We start from the raw sequence: 16,901 nt of genomic DNA, 5'->3' as shown, positions 1-16,901 counted from the left end.
ATGGCAAAATTCAATCATTTAAACACAAAGTCAAATAGCTGTTGAGCGCTACTGGTGAGCCAAAATAGCCGCCACGAGACTATGCTCAGGCATAGGCTGCGCCTCCAGTAGGGCAACCCGTACAATACCACACGGTTACGAATAACTATCAGAGTGTGCTTGACACGATGAGGCAATATTGAATAATCACTCTAGCCCATATTTGGCTTTAAATTTTAATTCCCCTGCCACCTTCAACACCAATTAATATCCTTGTCAATCTAGTACTGGGTGAAAATTCATCAAGTCAATCAATAACGCCATAAATGACTAGGTGATACTAATTGTCAATACAGAAATCATAGACCTTCAATAGTCTATAAACGGTCAATATAAATGTAGGAAAATAAAAAACTATGACTAAAAGAATGATCAATCAGTCATAGCGCAGCCATGGCCCGTTTTCGCCAAGTCTCGGGGAGACCTGAACGGAATTCTCCTTAAAAAGGCTTGCAATGCCTGTTGCAATCTAAACAAAAACAAGTTATTGCCCATGTCGGAAAGGTGGACTTTATCCTTAAAAAACATGCCCGTGTTGACGCGATGTAACTCTGGATACCTGATGTACTTCCTCCCCGACCTAAGCATATAAGTAGCCACATGGCTGTTTACACGAATTCTTATTCTTTCGATGGCAGCTTGGTTTATTCCCCCTTCAGTGAAGGCGTGGCAGTATCTGAGACCAAATCAATATTGTTGATGGTAGTAATGCTGTTAATTTTTTCAACACAGCCTTTAGCCTGAAACGCAAGTCAGCTGATTTCGCACCTTTGTCCATTGGGATGTTGTTGCCCCCACAATGTATAACTAGTATGTGAGGGGCATCTTCTACTTTCAGTAGTCTCCTAACTTTAGGGTAAATCTCTTCCAGTCTCATGCCCCCTTTGCCTTGCCAAAATATGGTAGCATTATGGCGGGCTAACTCTAGGTTGGCACCATATGAAGATGTTCTAGCATAGCAAAAAGCATGCTTAATTATGGACAACCCAATGATCCAAATTCTTTTTGGACCTACAATGTGAATATTCTGTATTTTTTAATCATTATACTGTAGCCCCCCCCCCCCCTCCCCCCCCCCCTCCTGAGCTCGAGGCACTACAACATAGTGAACCTTATTTCCGAATGTACTTGAATAAACAACGAGATTTCCACCGGCCCTTACTAGCAATATCTTGTTCGCTAGTTCCCATGCCCCAAACAGAGGAAGCTGCTCCGATGCGGAAGGAATGGGTTTTGTATAATCGGGTGTCTAATCCTAAAATAGCCATTTTAAAAACAGACGCTACTTGGTATCTAGTCACTGGTCTGCCCGAAAGGTGACAAAAAATGGTCCTGGGATTTTGGGTCTTAAATGCATGAATGATAGCGAAGCGTAGAGGATAGCGTTATAGTTACCCCCTTTCCCACCTGGTCAGTCTTTGAGTGTCTGAGGAAAATGGGGACTGTATTATTGTGTTCTAGGTAGATTACATCCCTAGCTTGGATAGCATGGCCAGGGTCATGCACTGAATTTTGAACCAGTTCTCCCATTCTGAAATACCCAAAGAAAGCGGTTGTGAATATGACCGAGAATAGCGCAGATTCATATGGGGATTTGCAAATTGTAGGCAGCAAGCGAAGTATACTCGACAAGATATCCAATGTAAGTGGTTTCCTGTCGTCAGCTCGCGGGTTTTTACGGGTCAATCCGACCAGGACTTTTCTGAGTAAAAACGATTGAGTTGAATCATGGACATTGTGTAGCTTGCAAAAATATAACCCAGATATGTAAGATTTAATTGTGTTGGGAGAAAATTGCTTATATGATAGGTAAGACACAAAATTTACTAATTCGTGGGAATGAGGAGGACACTTTTCTTCGTGGTAGTAAGCCTTGCGAAAGATGTTAAAGCTGTATGACCCGATGTTCATGTATTATTTTTGTACACAATTACTTTAAAGCAAATTAATTACTTTATAACGTTATTAACTTTTCCTTAATTACATGCTTGAAAACATCTGCATGTAAAAGAAAACAGTGCGAATATTATTTAGAAAGTAAATATAGTGGCTACATAAAAAAAATCATCCCATAATAGACGTCTATGAATAGACCCACGCGCGTCAGGGGAATCCCAACATGATGTATTAACTCATACGCAACTGTCTAGTTTTAAGACTGTAAGAGCGTAAAACAACGAATTACTAAGAGGTATTTGATATTTTTATTTCTATTAAACTTATGGTACGGTACTGTTATAACAAAATACACAGCTTTACATAGATAAGACCACCAATGATTTGAAAGTTTGAACTGGTCACGTGAATGTCACTTGAAATGACAGAGTGACGCGGTTATTTGTAAACATCGATTCAAAATCAAATAATTTGGGTTAAAACAGGTGAAATAATTTATGGCATGTCGTACAGCCTCATAACTACATACGTCCGATGATTTAATAGCGTTTTTACGAGATGGAAAAAAATATTGTAATTCGGACCATACAGCTTTAAAAACATTCAGTGCCGTGTCATACAACTTCCTAGTATTGTCGGAAATGGAGTAACTCAAGAGCTCTTGAGATCTACGTTGTAGATCAATTGCAGAAAAGACAGGGGAATTGCTATTGGTTGTTCCTCTGAGTCCGGGAAGCTGGCCCGGAAACGTGACCATTGCTGTCGAGAAAGAGAATCAGCTTTAACATTATGCTGGCCTGCGATATGGAACGCCTTAAACTGAATAGTGTACACCAACCCTTGGAGAACTAACTTCCTCAGCAAATACACGACCCTTTTTGATTTGAATGTTTTGGAATTGAGAATGGATACATGGGCTAGATTATCCGTATGAAGGATTACTCGTCTGCCAGCTAGTTTCTTGCCCCAAATATCGAAAGCCATAGTTATTGGTACTAACTCCAGAAAAGTAATATCTTTAATAATTTCTGACCCTTCCCACTGAGCTGGCCAGCGCATAAATGCCCATTGCTGACCTAATATAGCACCACAACCTAATTGCACACTTCCTGCACTATCAGTAAACAACTCCAATTCAAAATCATTTGTCCAATCTACTGTTCTGTGTGATGTGACTCCATTAAAGCACTCTAAAAACATTAGCCAAATTACAATGTCTGCCCTTATTTCTAAACTGACTCTGCGCTTGTGATGTGGTTTTGACAGTCCACAAATAGCATCATATAGCCTTCTAACGAAAGCCCTACCAGATGGAATGGCCCTAATACAAAAATTCAACAAACCTGTAAGGGATTGGAGCTCTTTCAGCGTGACTTTGCGTTTCGATAGTATGCATAGTAACTGAGTCTTAAGCTTGTTGCAATTTGTCCAGGGGTATTCTGATTGTCATATTGGCAGTGTCGATTTCTAAACCGAGAAAGACCAAGTAGGTAGGACCAAGAGTTTTTTCGTGAGCCAATGGGACCCCAAGATCGGAACAGATGGAACAGAAAATTGACATTAGCCTCGCGCAATCTTCAGTACCCTCTCTATCTGCCATTAGAAAGTCGTCTAGATAATGCACCACATCAAGGCTATTGGCTTGCTGCTTAAGTGCCCACTCTAAAAATGTTGAAAATTTCTCAAATTTTGCGCAACTCACTGAACATCCGAAAGGTAGACACTTATCCACAAATATCATTCCCTTGATTTTGAAGCCCAATAATTGAAAATCGGATTTGTGGACTGGCAACAACCTAAATGCATTTTTTTTTTTATATATCTAGACGTGCTACTAGGGCTCCTGGACCTAACCTTGCGAGCATGTCTAATGCTTCGTCAAAAGATGAGTATTTCACGGAACAATACTTTTTATCTATATGATCGTTGATACTATTTCCAGGGGGATGGGATAAATGGTGAATTAATCTATAAGAACCCCCCTTCTTTGGCACCATGCCCACTGGGGATAACCTAAGGTTCTGCAGAGGGGGGGGGGGGGCAAATGGGCCTGCAACTCTACCCAATGAAATCTCCTTAACAACTAATTGAATCGCTTGATAATTTAAACTAGCCATGGATTTAAGATTTTTACAATCAGTGGCAACACGTGGTCCTTGATAACAAAGCTTAAACCCATAAGTAAAACCTTGCAACAATTCTAAAGCCACCGAACCGAGTGGGTAATTGGTCAATAATTTGCTCAACATGCGCACCTTGACTGGGCTTGCTGCGATATTAGTGAGGTCTAAATGACTGGGCATGAGGGGCTCTACTAGTTGAGCTTGGTTGTGTGGATCTCTTGGGTTGCTGAGGTCGCCAAGTTGCTTGCATAACACCAGACCTAAAATTTAAACTGGTGCCTGAGGATGTTTTATGCCTGATGTAGGGGTGATTTTGTGAACATATGCATTCATGTTTATATTGGCACCGAGATTTGCTACATTGCCCCTTGTTATTAAAATCATAACACTTTAGGAGCGATGCCTGGTTGTAGGAAGACTGGGTGGTGGTTGTACTGTACATGTACAGGAGCCATAGCTCTTGGTTAATAGCAGCAAATGAAAGGGAAGGGTTAGCCTCCTTCTTCAACCTAAATTGAACATCATAATCTCGCCATCCTAAGGTCTTAACTCTACTTGCCCCCAGCCTTATGGTATGGATATATTTAAAGAGTTGGGCCCTGCTCTCAGGATGTGCTGAAGCATATATTGACGCGTAGATGAGGAAAGCATCAGTCCAAACCTGTATATCGGTTATGACCTTGGCTTTGGACTTAGAGGCCAAAGTAATGCTACCCTCTTTCATGGAAAAATATTTAGTGTCATCGTTGGGATCAACCCCCTCAGAATTTTCAACCAACAGCCCCAAATTTATATATTCCCCATTTACAATTTTGTGTTTCAATCTATTTGGCATCATGTGCCCCAAATCATTGTCATAACTCTGCGTTTGGGCAAGATAGTTACTAGAAAATATCTCAGGTTCTGTACCTGTACTCGGCTTTTCCGAAGGCATGCTTGGCAGGAGGGGCTCTATGGACATGCATTGAGACTGCCTGGATATGATGTCTGCCACGGCTTGTGACACCTGAAGCAATTGCTCGTTGGTAAATGGCGTTGTTGGGATCTGGGGCCCCGTGTTTGATGGTTCTCTTGCTAGTTGACTTGGGGCAGGAACTAAGGTAGCATTGTCCGACCCATCAGTGCCCTTTGGTCGCCTCCTCGACTTAACTGCTGGCGTGGGTTGTTGGTTCTTCCTCTTTGGCATTGTCAATATTGCTCGTTGAGTAATGCAAATACAAAAACAAGAAACTAATGAAATTAATTAATAACCTATATGTCGCGGGATGGGAAAATTGGAAGTTGAAGATTTGAGCCACGTGTAGACGCCAACAAATGAAAAGTTAAATCTGAGTGAAATCTGCAAATTCTGTGGCCATCAGAGAGTTTAAATGGTACGATTACCTTTTAAGAATGCTACCTCATCGCACGAGAAAATCGTGAAGAAAATCTTTTAAATGAATAATTGAGTGTTATAAATTTTCAGCGGAGAAATCTCAAACACGTCTTAACTTGAATTTGTTTGCAGACGACTGACTACTTTGCGTATGACGTCACATTTTTTGCTGTGTTCTGTTAATATCCCGAAAATCGTGACATGGATGACTCTAAGAACCCGGGGTAGTGCCCTTGGGATGCCGGAAAATAGCACAGTAATAAAAAATAAAAGCTCCGTATCACTTTGATAAATGGATTTAACCTCTAGTGGTTAAATCACATTATTTGATTTGAGTTGAATTAACGAGTTATTTTTGGACTAAACTCTATGTTATTTCGAGATAGGCGTAGTAATTTGTGAATACACAACTTTAAAAAGAAAAGAAAAATCCGCTAGGCCTAATGGTCGACTTCCACGAACTGTTGTTTGCTGTTGAGCAAACGGGTTTTTTGTGGACTGAAGAATACAGTTTTAAAAGATGAGTTAGAGATAAGTCCTGTTGAGAGAAAATTGCAGGAATTTTGTTGAGTGGAACTGGAATTAGGTGCAAAGTTCGATGTCGGTATTAACGGAAAGCGTGAGACACGTGCATAATCAAGATGTAGGGTGCCACCGTGCCAGGCAGGGTTCTCTTGAGGGTTGTCACGGCTTCCAGGTGGACAAGTGAGTGTTACAGAGGTTTTTCGAGTTTTATCAGTTAATTCCTGTTGTAAAGTCGTACGGAAGCCTCGTTGCGGTGCCCACTCATAAACATATTATGCCGGAGTTCGAAACCATAGTCATTAAGGGCTACGATATTGCAGTATCTTTGAGGCAGTGTGCGGTGTATCTCGTATTTGGGTTTGTGACTATTCTCTTTAGAGAAGTCGAGAAGTATAGCCTTCATCTTATTTTCTTCGTATGCATTCATATTTTGATTCTGAAAAACGTGTAAATGCCGGAGTTGGTGACGGTTTATGCTTCGAGCGACCTTTCGACTCAGATGTGTCTGGATTTACGCAATAGACAACTTGTTTTCAAACATTTAGCAGTAATGCACAAAACTGTCACAAGGAAATCACTTGCTTGCTCTTAATCCATTTTCAACATGTCCCCTGTTCCGGGTTTACGTTGACTGGTCTTGGGAGCTATCACAATAGGGGACCAGCTAGAGGAAAGCAGGCTGACCTAATCAGAGTCGTAATTTAAACTCCTCTATGCCTCTCGACGTTTCTATAGAGAATAGGTTTGTGACATGAAGGAAGTTGTCGCAAAGCACAAACTGGACTATTGTCATCCCCGGTTGAATACATTTCACTCTCAGCCCGGAATTGCAGGTGCAGACGTGTGTTGTTGGGGGGGGGGGGGGGGGGGGGTTTGGGGGGGTCCTCAAATAGCCATATTTATTTCATTTTGCATAATTATATATTATTCATATTTGATATTTGTTTGCTTTTGTTTAATTTTATATAGATCGATAGAACTGTTAAGTCTTTCTTTTCAGGATTCCCTTATCTATATATAAATGCGAAACATCCAGGGGAATCCCCAACATTCTAAAAGAAAATAGTTCCGGCCTATTTTTTCGTTGGATACCATATTCCAATAATTTTTTAACAAATGAAAAAGCGTGTAACATATAAAATTCAATGATTTGCTCTAACGGAGTTTTTTTTTTCATGGAGAAACTGAAGCAGTGAAAGACAAATAACCCCAGTCCGGAACAGTTTTGGTCCGTCATAAGACAAATAAATACGTGACTCAATGTATTCTCTGAAGCAGGTGAAATGTACATGTCACTAATATCAATATGTACGATTTTGATCAACTCAAACCAAATTACCAGGATCTAATTGCACAAAGGTTAGTTGACTTTTAACTGTTAACTTCCCATTAACTCTTACATTTACATACCGTTAACTAGACGTCACTTAAGCTTAAATCTTTGTGCAACTGGGACCTGTACATTAAACAAACAAGTCTAGATTAACGATTTTCAAGTTTAAAATTTATCTGTAACAACATTGACCACTGAGACAGTGAAACATATCCACTGAAACTGTTTTCCAAAATGTCCGTGCCTCTACCAGCACTATGTACAGGTATTAGACCCCGCAGTCGAAGACTTACAACCCATCTCATCTCTTTGTGCTGGCCCCAACATCTTCAGGATACTTGAGGAAGGGACGGGTAATTAAGATTGACATGGACGATAGCAAGGGCAAGGTTTACATTGTTAAGGACTGTGAAAACAACAAAGTACATCTGTTATTGAAAGACCTGCTTTGCCTCAATATTATAGGCTTTAATTCGTGAAAATTTATTACTTTCTATGCATTTGCTATAAATTCTGGAGGGGGTGCAATAACATAGAATGTTCTATGCAATTTTGCGTTTGAAAATTTTGTGTTTGATAATACGAGAACTTATTGGTAATTATAAACGTTACCACCTTCTGTATTCTTCATCCAGTTTTTGCATGGATATTTTGGTGAAACAACATTGGTTCAATCTGTTTCTAAACACTGCATCCATTGATGCTAGCACTTTGGCGCATTGATGTGGGCCATCGGGTGCATCACACCATCTCACTTTGGCGCATGAATGTGGATCATCATACCATTGGAATCCCAACGTATTTTAGAGTCCCACACACCCACTGATATTTTACTATTTTTGTTGATATTAAAAGTATGACACGAGGTCATAGTGTCTAAATACTTTACTTAAACAAATTAAAAAGAGGGATCAAAACCGTTGAAATATGGTCTGCATTCTCTGCCCACTTAGCGGAATTAAACCTTCCGAGAGAACATTTTCTCCATTATATGTAAGCTTTCATAAAAAACGAGGATTTGTAATAATAAATTTGGTCAAAAGTGTAACATTCCGAATCTTTCAAAATGTAAGAGGTGCAAAAATCGATTTAAAGGATTAGGGTATCTTAGCCTCAATTAATAAAGAGTTTAGTGCATGTCCACTCAATAATTTTGTCCTTTTCGTCATCGTGGTAAGCAGTCAGTTAATGAATATCAGACGTAGACTAATATATTGTATATGTGTTCATATGACAATAACATAAAAATACTCATATGATGAATAAAATGTGATTTTATATTTTTATGATAGGGATTGCATTAAGTCGTAGACAAAACGTGGATTCGACATTTACTGATACAATTCTCCCATCTGCAACCGCACCACCTGCATCAGACGGATTGTCTTCTCCAACCGCACCACCTACATCAAACGGATCTCCTCCATCTACACCACCAGTATCAGACAGATCTTCTCCACCCTCACCACCAGTATCAGACAGACCTTCTCCACCCTCACCACCAGTATCAGACAGACCTTCTCCACCCTCACCACCAGTATCAGACAGACCTTCTCCACCCTCACCACCAGCATCAGACAGACCTTCTCCACCCTCACCACCAGCATCAGACAGACCTTCTCCAACCTCACCACCAGCATCAGACAGACCTTCTCCAACCTCACCACCAGCATCAGACAGACCTTCTCCACCCTCACCACCAGCATCAGACAGACCTTCTCCACCCTCACCACCAGCATCAGACAGACCTTCATCAGACAGACCTTCTCCAACCGCACCGCTTGCATCTGACGGACCTACCCCCTCTCCACCCTCACCATCTGAATCTGGTGTATCCTTCCTTTTTTCTTCATTACCACCTTCATCCAATGATCAACCTCCTCCTTCGACAAAAAAACCATTTGAAGTGACGTCTTCTCCTTCAATCCTAGAACAGATAGCTGACAAAACTTCATATACCTCTGGATTGCCTGATAAAAGCGCAACAACGTCATTCGATCCTTCCTACTCGGGCAATGAAACGTATATTTTCCCTCTTACATCTGAGCCATCATCGTATGAAGGACCCGCGGATCAAAGACCAGCTATTGTTTACATACTTGAACTTCTGAAAAAACGAAAAAAACAAATGAGTACATGAATAAAGATGCTGCAAAAATAACGCTGTAGCATAAACGAATGCTAACTTATTACATGTAGTTGTTTTTCTTCAATTAGTTTAACATGTATTTTATAAAGGGACGTTGAATGGGTGCCGACATTAAGAAAAATACAGTATGGGAATCGGGGTTTGATGCAGAAGGGAGACAACGAACACACAACCCGCAATGACACTACACAAGTAAACGAGGCAATGCACAAAAGGTTATTAAATGAACGTCACTAATGATTACTTAATATCATTGTCATTGTTTCGAACCTTGCTGTAAACTAACTTTTATTTGCGATTACTTTATTTAGCGCTTTACCAGTGGTGAACTACTTCACGGTGACTAATTTACGCTAGTTGTATTATCTTAAACAAATACAAGAGACATTAATTAACTGGTTCGTGGCGAGAAATATTCGCGATTATTAGAGAGACTTCTAGGGAAAAAATTTGCTCTCGAAAAAAAGTTGGTTTACATTATTTGTTTTGGGGGTGTTATTTTTCCGTTCATACTTTTACGACAATAAAGATAATGTGTCACTTCAATTGAATTCAGCAAATATAGATTTTATCCCTGGGATGAGGTTACGTTCTGATTTCGGGTTTTTTTTTAAAATTAAGATATCAGTTAAAAAAAACTATGTGTTGAATTTTGGAACGTTTAGTCTTTCACTGATAAGAGGTTCTTGCATAATAAAGTATTATTGAATTTAGACATTCACAAAGAATACTAGTTGGGGTTTTTTTCAGTTTAGGTTGAATTTTAAAACTATGATGATGACAATTTAACCTGTCACTGGGCTACATAAGTCAAAATGCATACACAACACAAATTGGCACAAGCGTCCAAAAAGGTCGTCAAATCATCTGACGACATAAAAAAATTCGTTTTCATTCTTGCCTGCTGAATAAGATTGATTGATTTGATATTGTTTAACGTCCCGCTCGAGAATTTTTCACTCATATGGAGACGTCAACATTGCCGATGAAGGGCTGCAAAATTTAGGCCTATGTTCGGTGCTTATGGCCTTTGAGCAGGGAGTGATCTTTATCGTGCCACACCTGCTGTGACACGGGGCCTCAATTTTGCAGTCTCATCCGCATTTAATCGCCTCTTACGACAAACAAGGAATATCGACAACCTGTTCTAACCTTGATCCTCAAGGGGCTGCTGAATAAGAAATTTCATAGTATTTTTATATCTACAAAATTTAATCAAACATAGTTTCAAAATATTATCAACGACAAAGTATTATTACATACATGCATCTGCTTGCATGACAATTTGAAAAAAAAATACTCATTTATCCCAGCTGATAAACGATCGTTTTGTTTATGATACAGTTGTACTACGTCCATCGTAAATCCAGACATTGATTTCAAAGGAGTTCAGGGGAATGAACCCACAACTTCAAGATCATACAACAAACGCCCTACCGACTAATTTTGTACATAAAGCAGACAATATCATCTGGTACACCCTAAATCGTCGCCCATCCCAAATCGTCGCCTGACATCCCAAATTTGTATGTAGATTACAAGTGACCCTCTGACATACCTCCCCAAAAATGAGAATACTGGAAAGAGAGCTAATAAGCTTAATCTAATACAATGTCACTAACAAATCTGCGGTGAACAAGACCAAACAACCCGGTGATCAGCAGAATGACCCTACAATAAAAGGCAAAATCATTTATTGTCGGACCTCTCTCTCTCTCTCTCTCTCTCTCTCTCTCTCTCTCTCTCTCTCTCTCTCTCTCACTGGACGAAACAATTCATATAGACAACAATGGCACCACCACCAACAACAAATATAACTCTTTCAATATTAACAACACAACTAAAAACCAAAACAACAATGATAAATATTGTGTTTTGTGAGCATAATAAATCTCTTAAAAATATATACAACAGAACAAGTAAAAGTCCAGAGAACCTTTTGCGGTTATAGCTGGACCACAAAAGAAGAAAGAGGAGGAGGAGAGAAGGAGTAAACAAATAAGGCCAGTTGGTATGTAAATGATGTTTCCAAATACATGTCGTTGCAACACGGAGGACGACAATTTGGGGTGTGGGGTTATGCCCAAATCGTCGCCGGCAACGATTTAGGACGGGCGACTATTTGGGTTGTTACATAAGAAACCCCAAATCATTGCTGGTGACGATTTGGGACGGGCGACAATTTAGGGTGTAACATCATCTAACATATTTCTAACCCTTTCTCCTCTGATTTAGATGTTTGTTTACTACCTAAACAGACACTTTCGCCAAACATGTCTAACCCTTTCTCCTCTGATTTAGATAGTTGTACCTGATCAAAACACAGGGCTCACCACGGGTGTGACCGACTCCTCCTAGGCACCTGATCCCACCTCTGGTATGTCATTGGGTCCGTGTTTGTCTGATCCCACCTCTGGTATGTCATTGGGTCCGTGTTTGTCTGATCCCACCTCTGGTATGTCATTGGGTCCGTGTTTGTCTGATCCCACCTCTGGTATGTCATTGGGTCCGTGTTTGTCTGATCCCACCTCTGGTATGTCATTGGATCCGTGTTAGTCTGATCCCACCTCTGGTATGTCATTGGGTCCGTGTTTGTCTGATCCCACCTCTGGTATGTCATTGGATCCGTGTTTGTCTGATCACACCTCTGGTATGTCATTGGGTCCGTGTTTGTCTGATCCCACCTCTGGTATGTCATTGGGTCCGTGTTTGTCTGATCCCACCTCTGGTATGTCATTGGGTCCGTGTTTGTCTGATCCCACCTCTGGTATGTCATTGGGTCCGTGTTTGTCTGATCCCACCTCTGGTATGTCATTGGGTCCGTGTTTGTCTGATCCCACCTCTGGTATGTCATTGGGTCCGTGTTTGTCTGATCCCACCTCTGGTATGTCATTGGGTCCGTGTTTGTCTGATCCCACCTCTGGTATGTCATTGGGTCCGTGTTTGTCTGATCCCACCTCTGGTATGTCATTGGGTCCGTGTTTGTCTGATCCCACCTCTGGTATGTCATTGGGTCCGTGTTTGTCTGATCCCACCTCTGGTATGTCATTGGGTCCGTGTTTGTCTGATCCCACCTCTGGTATGTCATTGGGTCCGTGTTTGTCTGATCCCACCTCTGGTATGTCATTGGGTCCGTGTTTGTCTGATCCCACCTCTGGTATGTCATTGGGTCCGTGTTTGTCTGATCCCACCTCTGGTATGTCATTGGGTCCGTGTTTGTCTGATCCCACCTCTGGTATGTCATTGGGTCCGTGTTTGTCTGATCCCACCTCTGGTATGTCATTGGGTCCGTGTTTGTCTGATCCCACTTCTGGTATGTCATTGGGTCCGTGTTTGTCTGATCCCACTTCTGGTATGTCATTGGGTCCGTGTTTGTCTGATCCCACCTCTGGTATGTCATTGGGTCCGTGTTTGTCTGATCCCACCTCTGGTATGTCATTGGGTCCGTGTTTGTCTGATCCCACCTCTGGTATGTCATTGGGTCCGTGTTTGTCTGATCCCCCCTCTGGTATGTCATTGGGTTCGTGTTTGTCTGATCCCACCTCTGGTGTGTCATTGGGTCCGTGTTTGCACAACTCTCTATTTTGTATTCCAGGTGGGAGTTACGAGATGATCACTTTTCGTTATCTTTGCCTTTCATTATCACCTACACTACGTGTTCAATTCCCCATGCTGCTACACGTGCCTTTCTTTTTTGAACTATTCGTGTATTACTGAGTACAATTTTCATTTTCCTGATTAAACAACTGATATAGTTTCGAGATGAGAGTTCTTCTGTGTATGAGGTGTATTTAATGGGTACTTCGAATGCTTATATGGAACAGAATGGACAGACAGTTAGTGAGAAAGACAATAAAATGTATTAAAAGCAGCTTCTCTTTAAATGTAAAACTTATACGGTACCAATTCGCATTTCGACAAATAATGTATCTTTGAACAGTCATGCTCAAGCCGAAATATTGGAAATCCGAAATAACAATAAACTTGTCAGAACTAAAAAAAGAAAAACAAAGTGCCAAAGACTGGAGTCAAATTCGTCTTAGGATCAGAGCTATGCATGGGGGAGATCATTTTGAAATGAATTTCTAAATTTTACCACAGCAATTAAATATACATCCGTGTTTTAAAATTCAACGTAGGAAATACAAAATGTTACCAAAAGAAATGTTTTACTAAAGTGGAACGTTAAAACAATACCGTATTTGCAAGTGATATCCTAAATATGATACGAGCACGTACGAACAACGAAATCACGTCACATAATAAGAACCCCATGTTCGATTTCATTACTCCCTGGATACTTACCATTTGCTCAAGTTGTGTATCAGGTGACTCGAAATTGGGTGACGAAAACTTACTGAGCACATTCACTTGCGCAGTAATGAATATTTGTCCCACTCCCGTGTATGAACAATTTGTTTCGCGCCTTATTATGTACGAGAGTTCTTCAAAGAGAACTAACTCGGGCGAATCTTGAAACAACATATTGTACTGTTGTAATCAGAAACGGATACTTGGTTTACTGGGTTTTATTACACGTATTAGAAGAACCTCGCGATGATATTTTACCGTCTACTATCAAATACTAGTATACCCATTTTAAGTTTTAGTGAAAGGCGAAGATAACGAACAGTGATCAATCATCATGGCTCCTATAAGGAATTCAAAATAAATATTGTACAAGTAGAAGAAATGAGTATTTGTTTTGTGATACAACCTGTGCTGTATCTATATACACGTGACTCTTCAGTGTATCTGAAACTTCGTTGGAATAAGGTGATGAAATAGTAGCTTTGTGTTATCAATTTAACGAATGTTTTGAACATTAACAACTTCTGCTCACTGCGGTTGGTCGTCACCAAATGTGTTCTACACATGTTTATAAACAGTAGTTCTATTGTGATATATTGCAGTAACTTACTCTACATCTTCACTAGCCAAGGATTTACGATCCAACCCGCTTCTCTACAACACTTAGCTGCTTTAGCACTATTTTCGTAGCTTTGAGTGGCGTCTTCTGGTGGATGGAGAAAAGAAACTCTGTTTGGATTACATCATGTTCAACCAATGAAAATGCGTTTTTCAACTACACCTTGTGTGTTGTTAAAATAAAAATTGTTGCACCCAGTGAGTTACATGATAATATATACAAATCATTTAAAATCAATAAACTTTTTTTCACAAAGCCTCATTGCACAGTCTACACACCACCATGTTGTATGGAGACTATGAAAATCTTATTAAATGGAAGTGTTTTGAAGACAATAGCTAATTCTTTACACATTCCTTCGTCTTGCACGTGGTGTAACGTAACACGCTATCTGATTAGATGCAGGGGATTTGACCTGCATCCAATCATATGCAGGAAATTGTTGACACGAAAATCGTGCTTACGCAGCCAAGGGTTGTAGAGTAGCGGGGCGGGTCGTAAATCCTTGGCTAGCGAGGATGCTTACTCAAAAAGAGCTTTCGAATCAAGAACAACATGTGGGTTATTTTAAAGATTAGCGATTCTCCCCTAGCTGATCATTCAGTTATAAAAGTTAAAAGTCTCCGGTTTAACATCCGGCATTAGCGAAGCAGCAAGAGGCATTGCACTTGATTTACACATGGAAGCAGAATTGTGTGGTCTTCCGGAATACGATCTGTATTATATGCTGCTTAGACAACAGGTACTCGCAGTTTTAATTTCTCCAAAAAGGAAGAAAGTAAGTTTAAAAAACTTAGTTCCAAATACGTCGTCATTCCTGTGCGTTCTCAGATAGCATGCAAACATCGGTTCACGTAAACGGATAACCCAACCATTTACTCTAAGTCAGGTATTGGTGTTTTACTTAGAGCGAAATGCCGGAGTACCCGTTTAGCGCAAACAGGAACCCGGATCTCTCCTCTTTCGTTCTCTTCTTCGGAAATTGAGAAGACAAGGTCTTGCGTTTGCTGCTCAGAGCGTTTTCTGTTTACTTGTTTCATTGACTTCGATATCTTTGTTCAACAAAGCGACACGTGTTAATTATTGACCACGTGATCACTTTACCATCATTAATCTTATTGTCACACTTGAAATCAGAATTATATCACCCCAGCCAGTGGTGTCTGTCTCACCGCCACACGACAAATCACCATGGCACCGTTTCTTCGTACATTTGTAGCAACGAGTTAAGAGAAATACAATTCACACACACGCTCTATAACTTTTCAAAATTTACAATCTTGATAAAGATTAAAGATGTTACATTTCCGGTTGGGTAAGTGATAATTGACAAACGTAAAAATTGTAAAATCCTGAAAAAGAGCCAAACCACCACAGAGTTGAAAGTAAAACTGTAAGATTAATTATGGAACACTATCCGTCTATGTATTGATTTGGCAGAATGTATCATACATAAAGCAGACACTCTTTAAAGGTCTGTTACATCAAATTATCTTAATGAGCTATTTTAGCTCCACAATGCAAACCGTTAAAAGGTAAAATTGTAACTACATGTACAAAGTACATGATGCATCCTTGAAGTCTCAAGCAGTGACACATTCAAAATGAGTCCACAGTTACCTACTTTTGGATTGCGACACACCTCCCCACAAAATATATATACACACCTCACAGTGTGCAAAATAAGATCCAAACACGACTTAAGCAACAGCCATAGAATTCCAGGAGGAGGCCAAGGTGACCTATATTTAGTTTGTGATACGCTTATCGATGGCAATTTCCAGCATTGAGTTTTTCTGGCTTTAACAGTGTTTAATAATAACACGTGTATATAGGTATTTTTGTTAATTAAGTCTTTTGTATATTATATTATTATTATTGTTTTTTCCTGAGCAAAATGCTCAAAGCTAAATCAAGGAGATCCATTATTACAACTCGAAACAGTGCAAAACAAAGCAAGAAGTGAGCCTCCGGTCCAACCCGAGCTCCAGCCCATGACAGCGGCTTCACAAGGACCAACTTCGTGTGTACCGGTACCATCATCTGAACTCCACCCGCCTTTAGTATTAACCACGGCCCCTGAAATGGTCACACATTCCAGCAGTACAGACAGCTCCGACCTCGGGCTTGGCAACTAGCAGCACTACAGGTATGGGTTTTAGTGAGAATGGTGCATGTACTGGTATGCAGCCTGTTAGGTTTGTGTCTAATCCTAGTATACCTTGTATGGCTAATTCTACCCAGTTATCGCTAGGGTATCATGTTGATAATTCAACTAAACTAAAAATTGCTAACGGGGAATATATTTGGCTAATCTCCTGGTGCGTGACCCCAGTAAATTACAACGCTCAACTTTGTCAATGGACGCGCAAGGTCAACTTATTGCCCAACCAAGGCAAAGTAACAAAATAACATCAATTGACAAATGGACTGATGCCTTTTTAATTTTTGCTAGCATCTATCTAGCGGCACACCCTGACAAAACACAGCAACTGCTCAAGTACTTGCACGACGTTAGACTAGGGGCAGAA

At 40.3% G+C, this 16,901-nt stretch overlaps 3 protein-coding genes across 3 annotated transcripts; all 3 read right to left on the bottom strand.

The window, feature by feature from the left end:
* Positions 1-651: 651 nt before the first annotated feature.
* On the bottom strand, positions 652-2,692 carry LOC130050703 (uncharacterized). The gene is made up of 3 exons (XM_056150940.1): positions 2,520-2,692; positions 1,447-1,930; positions 652-1,066 (listed from the first exon to the last, which is right to left on the bottom strand). The coding sequence occupies exons 1-3, from the start codon at positions 2,690-2,692 to the stop codon at positions 695-697; spliced, it is 1,029 nt and encodes a 342-aa protein (XP_056006915.1). The 3' UTR covers positions 652-694.
* Positions 2,693-4,212: 1,520 nt separating this feature from the next.
* Positions 4,213-5,244, bottom strand: LOC125665918 (uncharacterized). The gene has a single exon (XM_056150939.1). The coding sequence runs from the start codon at positions 5,242-5,244 to the stop codon at positions 4,213-4,215; it is 1,032 nt and encodes a 343-aa protein (XP_056006914.1).
* Positions 5,245-8,566: 3,322 nt separating this feature from the next.
* LOC130050702 (S-antigen protein-like) lies at positions 8,567-10,629 on the bottom strand. The gene is made up of 2 exons (XM_056150938.1): positions 10,593-10,629; positions 8,567-9,150 (listed from the first exon to the last, which is right to left on the bottom strand). The coding sequence occupies exons 1-2, from the start codon at positions 10,627-10,629 to the stop codon at positions 8,567-8,569; spliced, it is 621 nt and encodes a 206-aa protein (XP_056006913.1).
* Positions 10,630-16,901: the final 6,272 nt, after the last annotated feature.

The sequence above is a fragment of the Ostrea edulis genome, chromosome 10, assembly GCF_947568905.1.
Source record: "Ostrea edulis chromosome 10, xbOstEdul1.1, whole genome shotgun sequence".
Taxonomy (NCBI): Eukaryota; Metazoa; Mollusca; class Bivalvia; order Ostreida; family Ostreidae; genus Ostrea; species Ostrea edulis.
Note: the sequence above shows the minus strand (reverse complement) of the source record. Positions and strands in the feature narration are given on the sequence as shown.

What these genes read in the sequence shown, in the direction of transcription:
- LOC130050703 (XM_056150940.1), bottom strand. Translation starts at nt 2,692, where the DNA reads ATGGTCACGTTTCCGGGCCAGCTTCCCGGACTCAGAGGAACAACCAAT. An exon ending in AATGTTTTTAAAGCTGTATG is followed by an intron (nt 1,931 to 2,519) that starts GTCCGAATTACA and finishes CGGGTCATACAG; the next exon opens with CTTTAACATCTTTCGCAAGG. An exon ending in GACACTCAAAGACTGACCAG is followed by an intron (nt 1,067 to 1,446) that starts GTGGGAAAGGGG and finishes TAAAAAATACAG; the next exon opens with AATATTCACATTGTAGGTCC.
- LOC125665918 (XM_056150939.1), bottom strand. Translation starts at nt 5,244, where the DNA reads ATGCCAAAGAGGAAGAACCAACAACCCACGCCAGCAGTTAAGTCGAGG.
- LOC130050702 (XM_056150938.1), bottom strand. Translation starts at nt 10,629, where the DNA reads ATGAAATTTCTTATTCAGCAGCCCCTTGAGGATCAAG. An exon ending in GCAGCCCCTTGAGGATCAAG is followed by an intron (nt 9,151 to 10,592) that starts GTTAGAACAGGT and finishes CATTGGATGAAG; the next exon opens with GTGGTAATGAAGAAAAAAGG.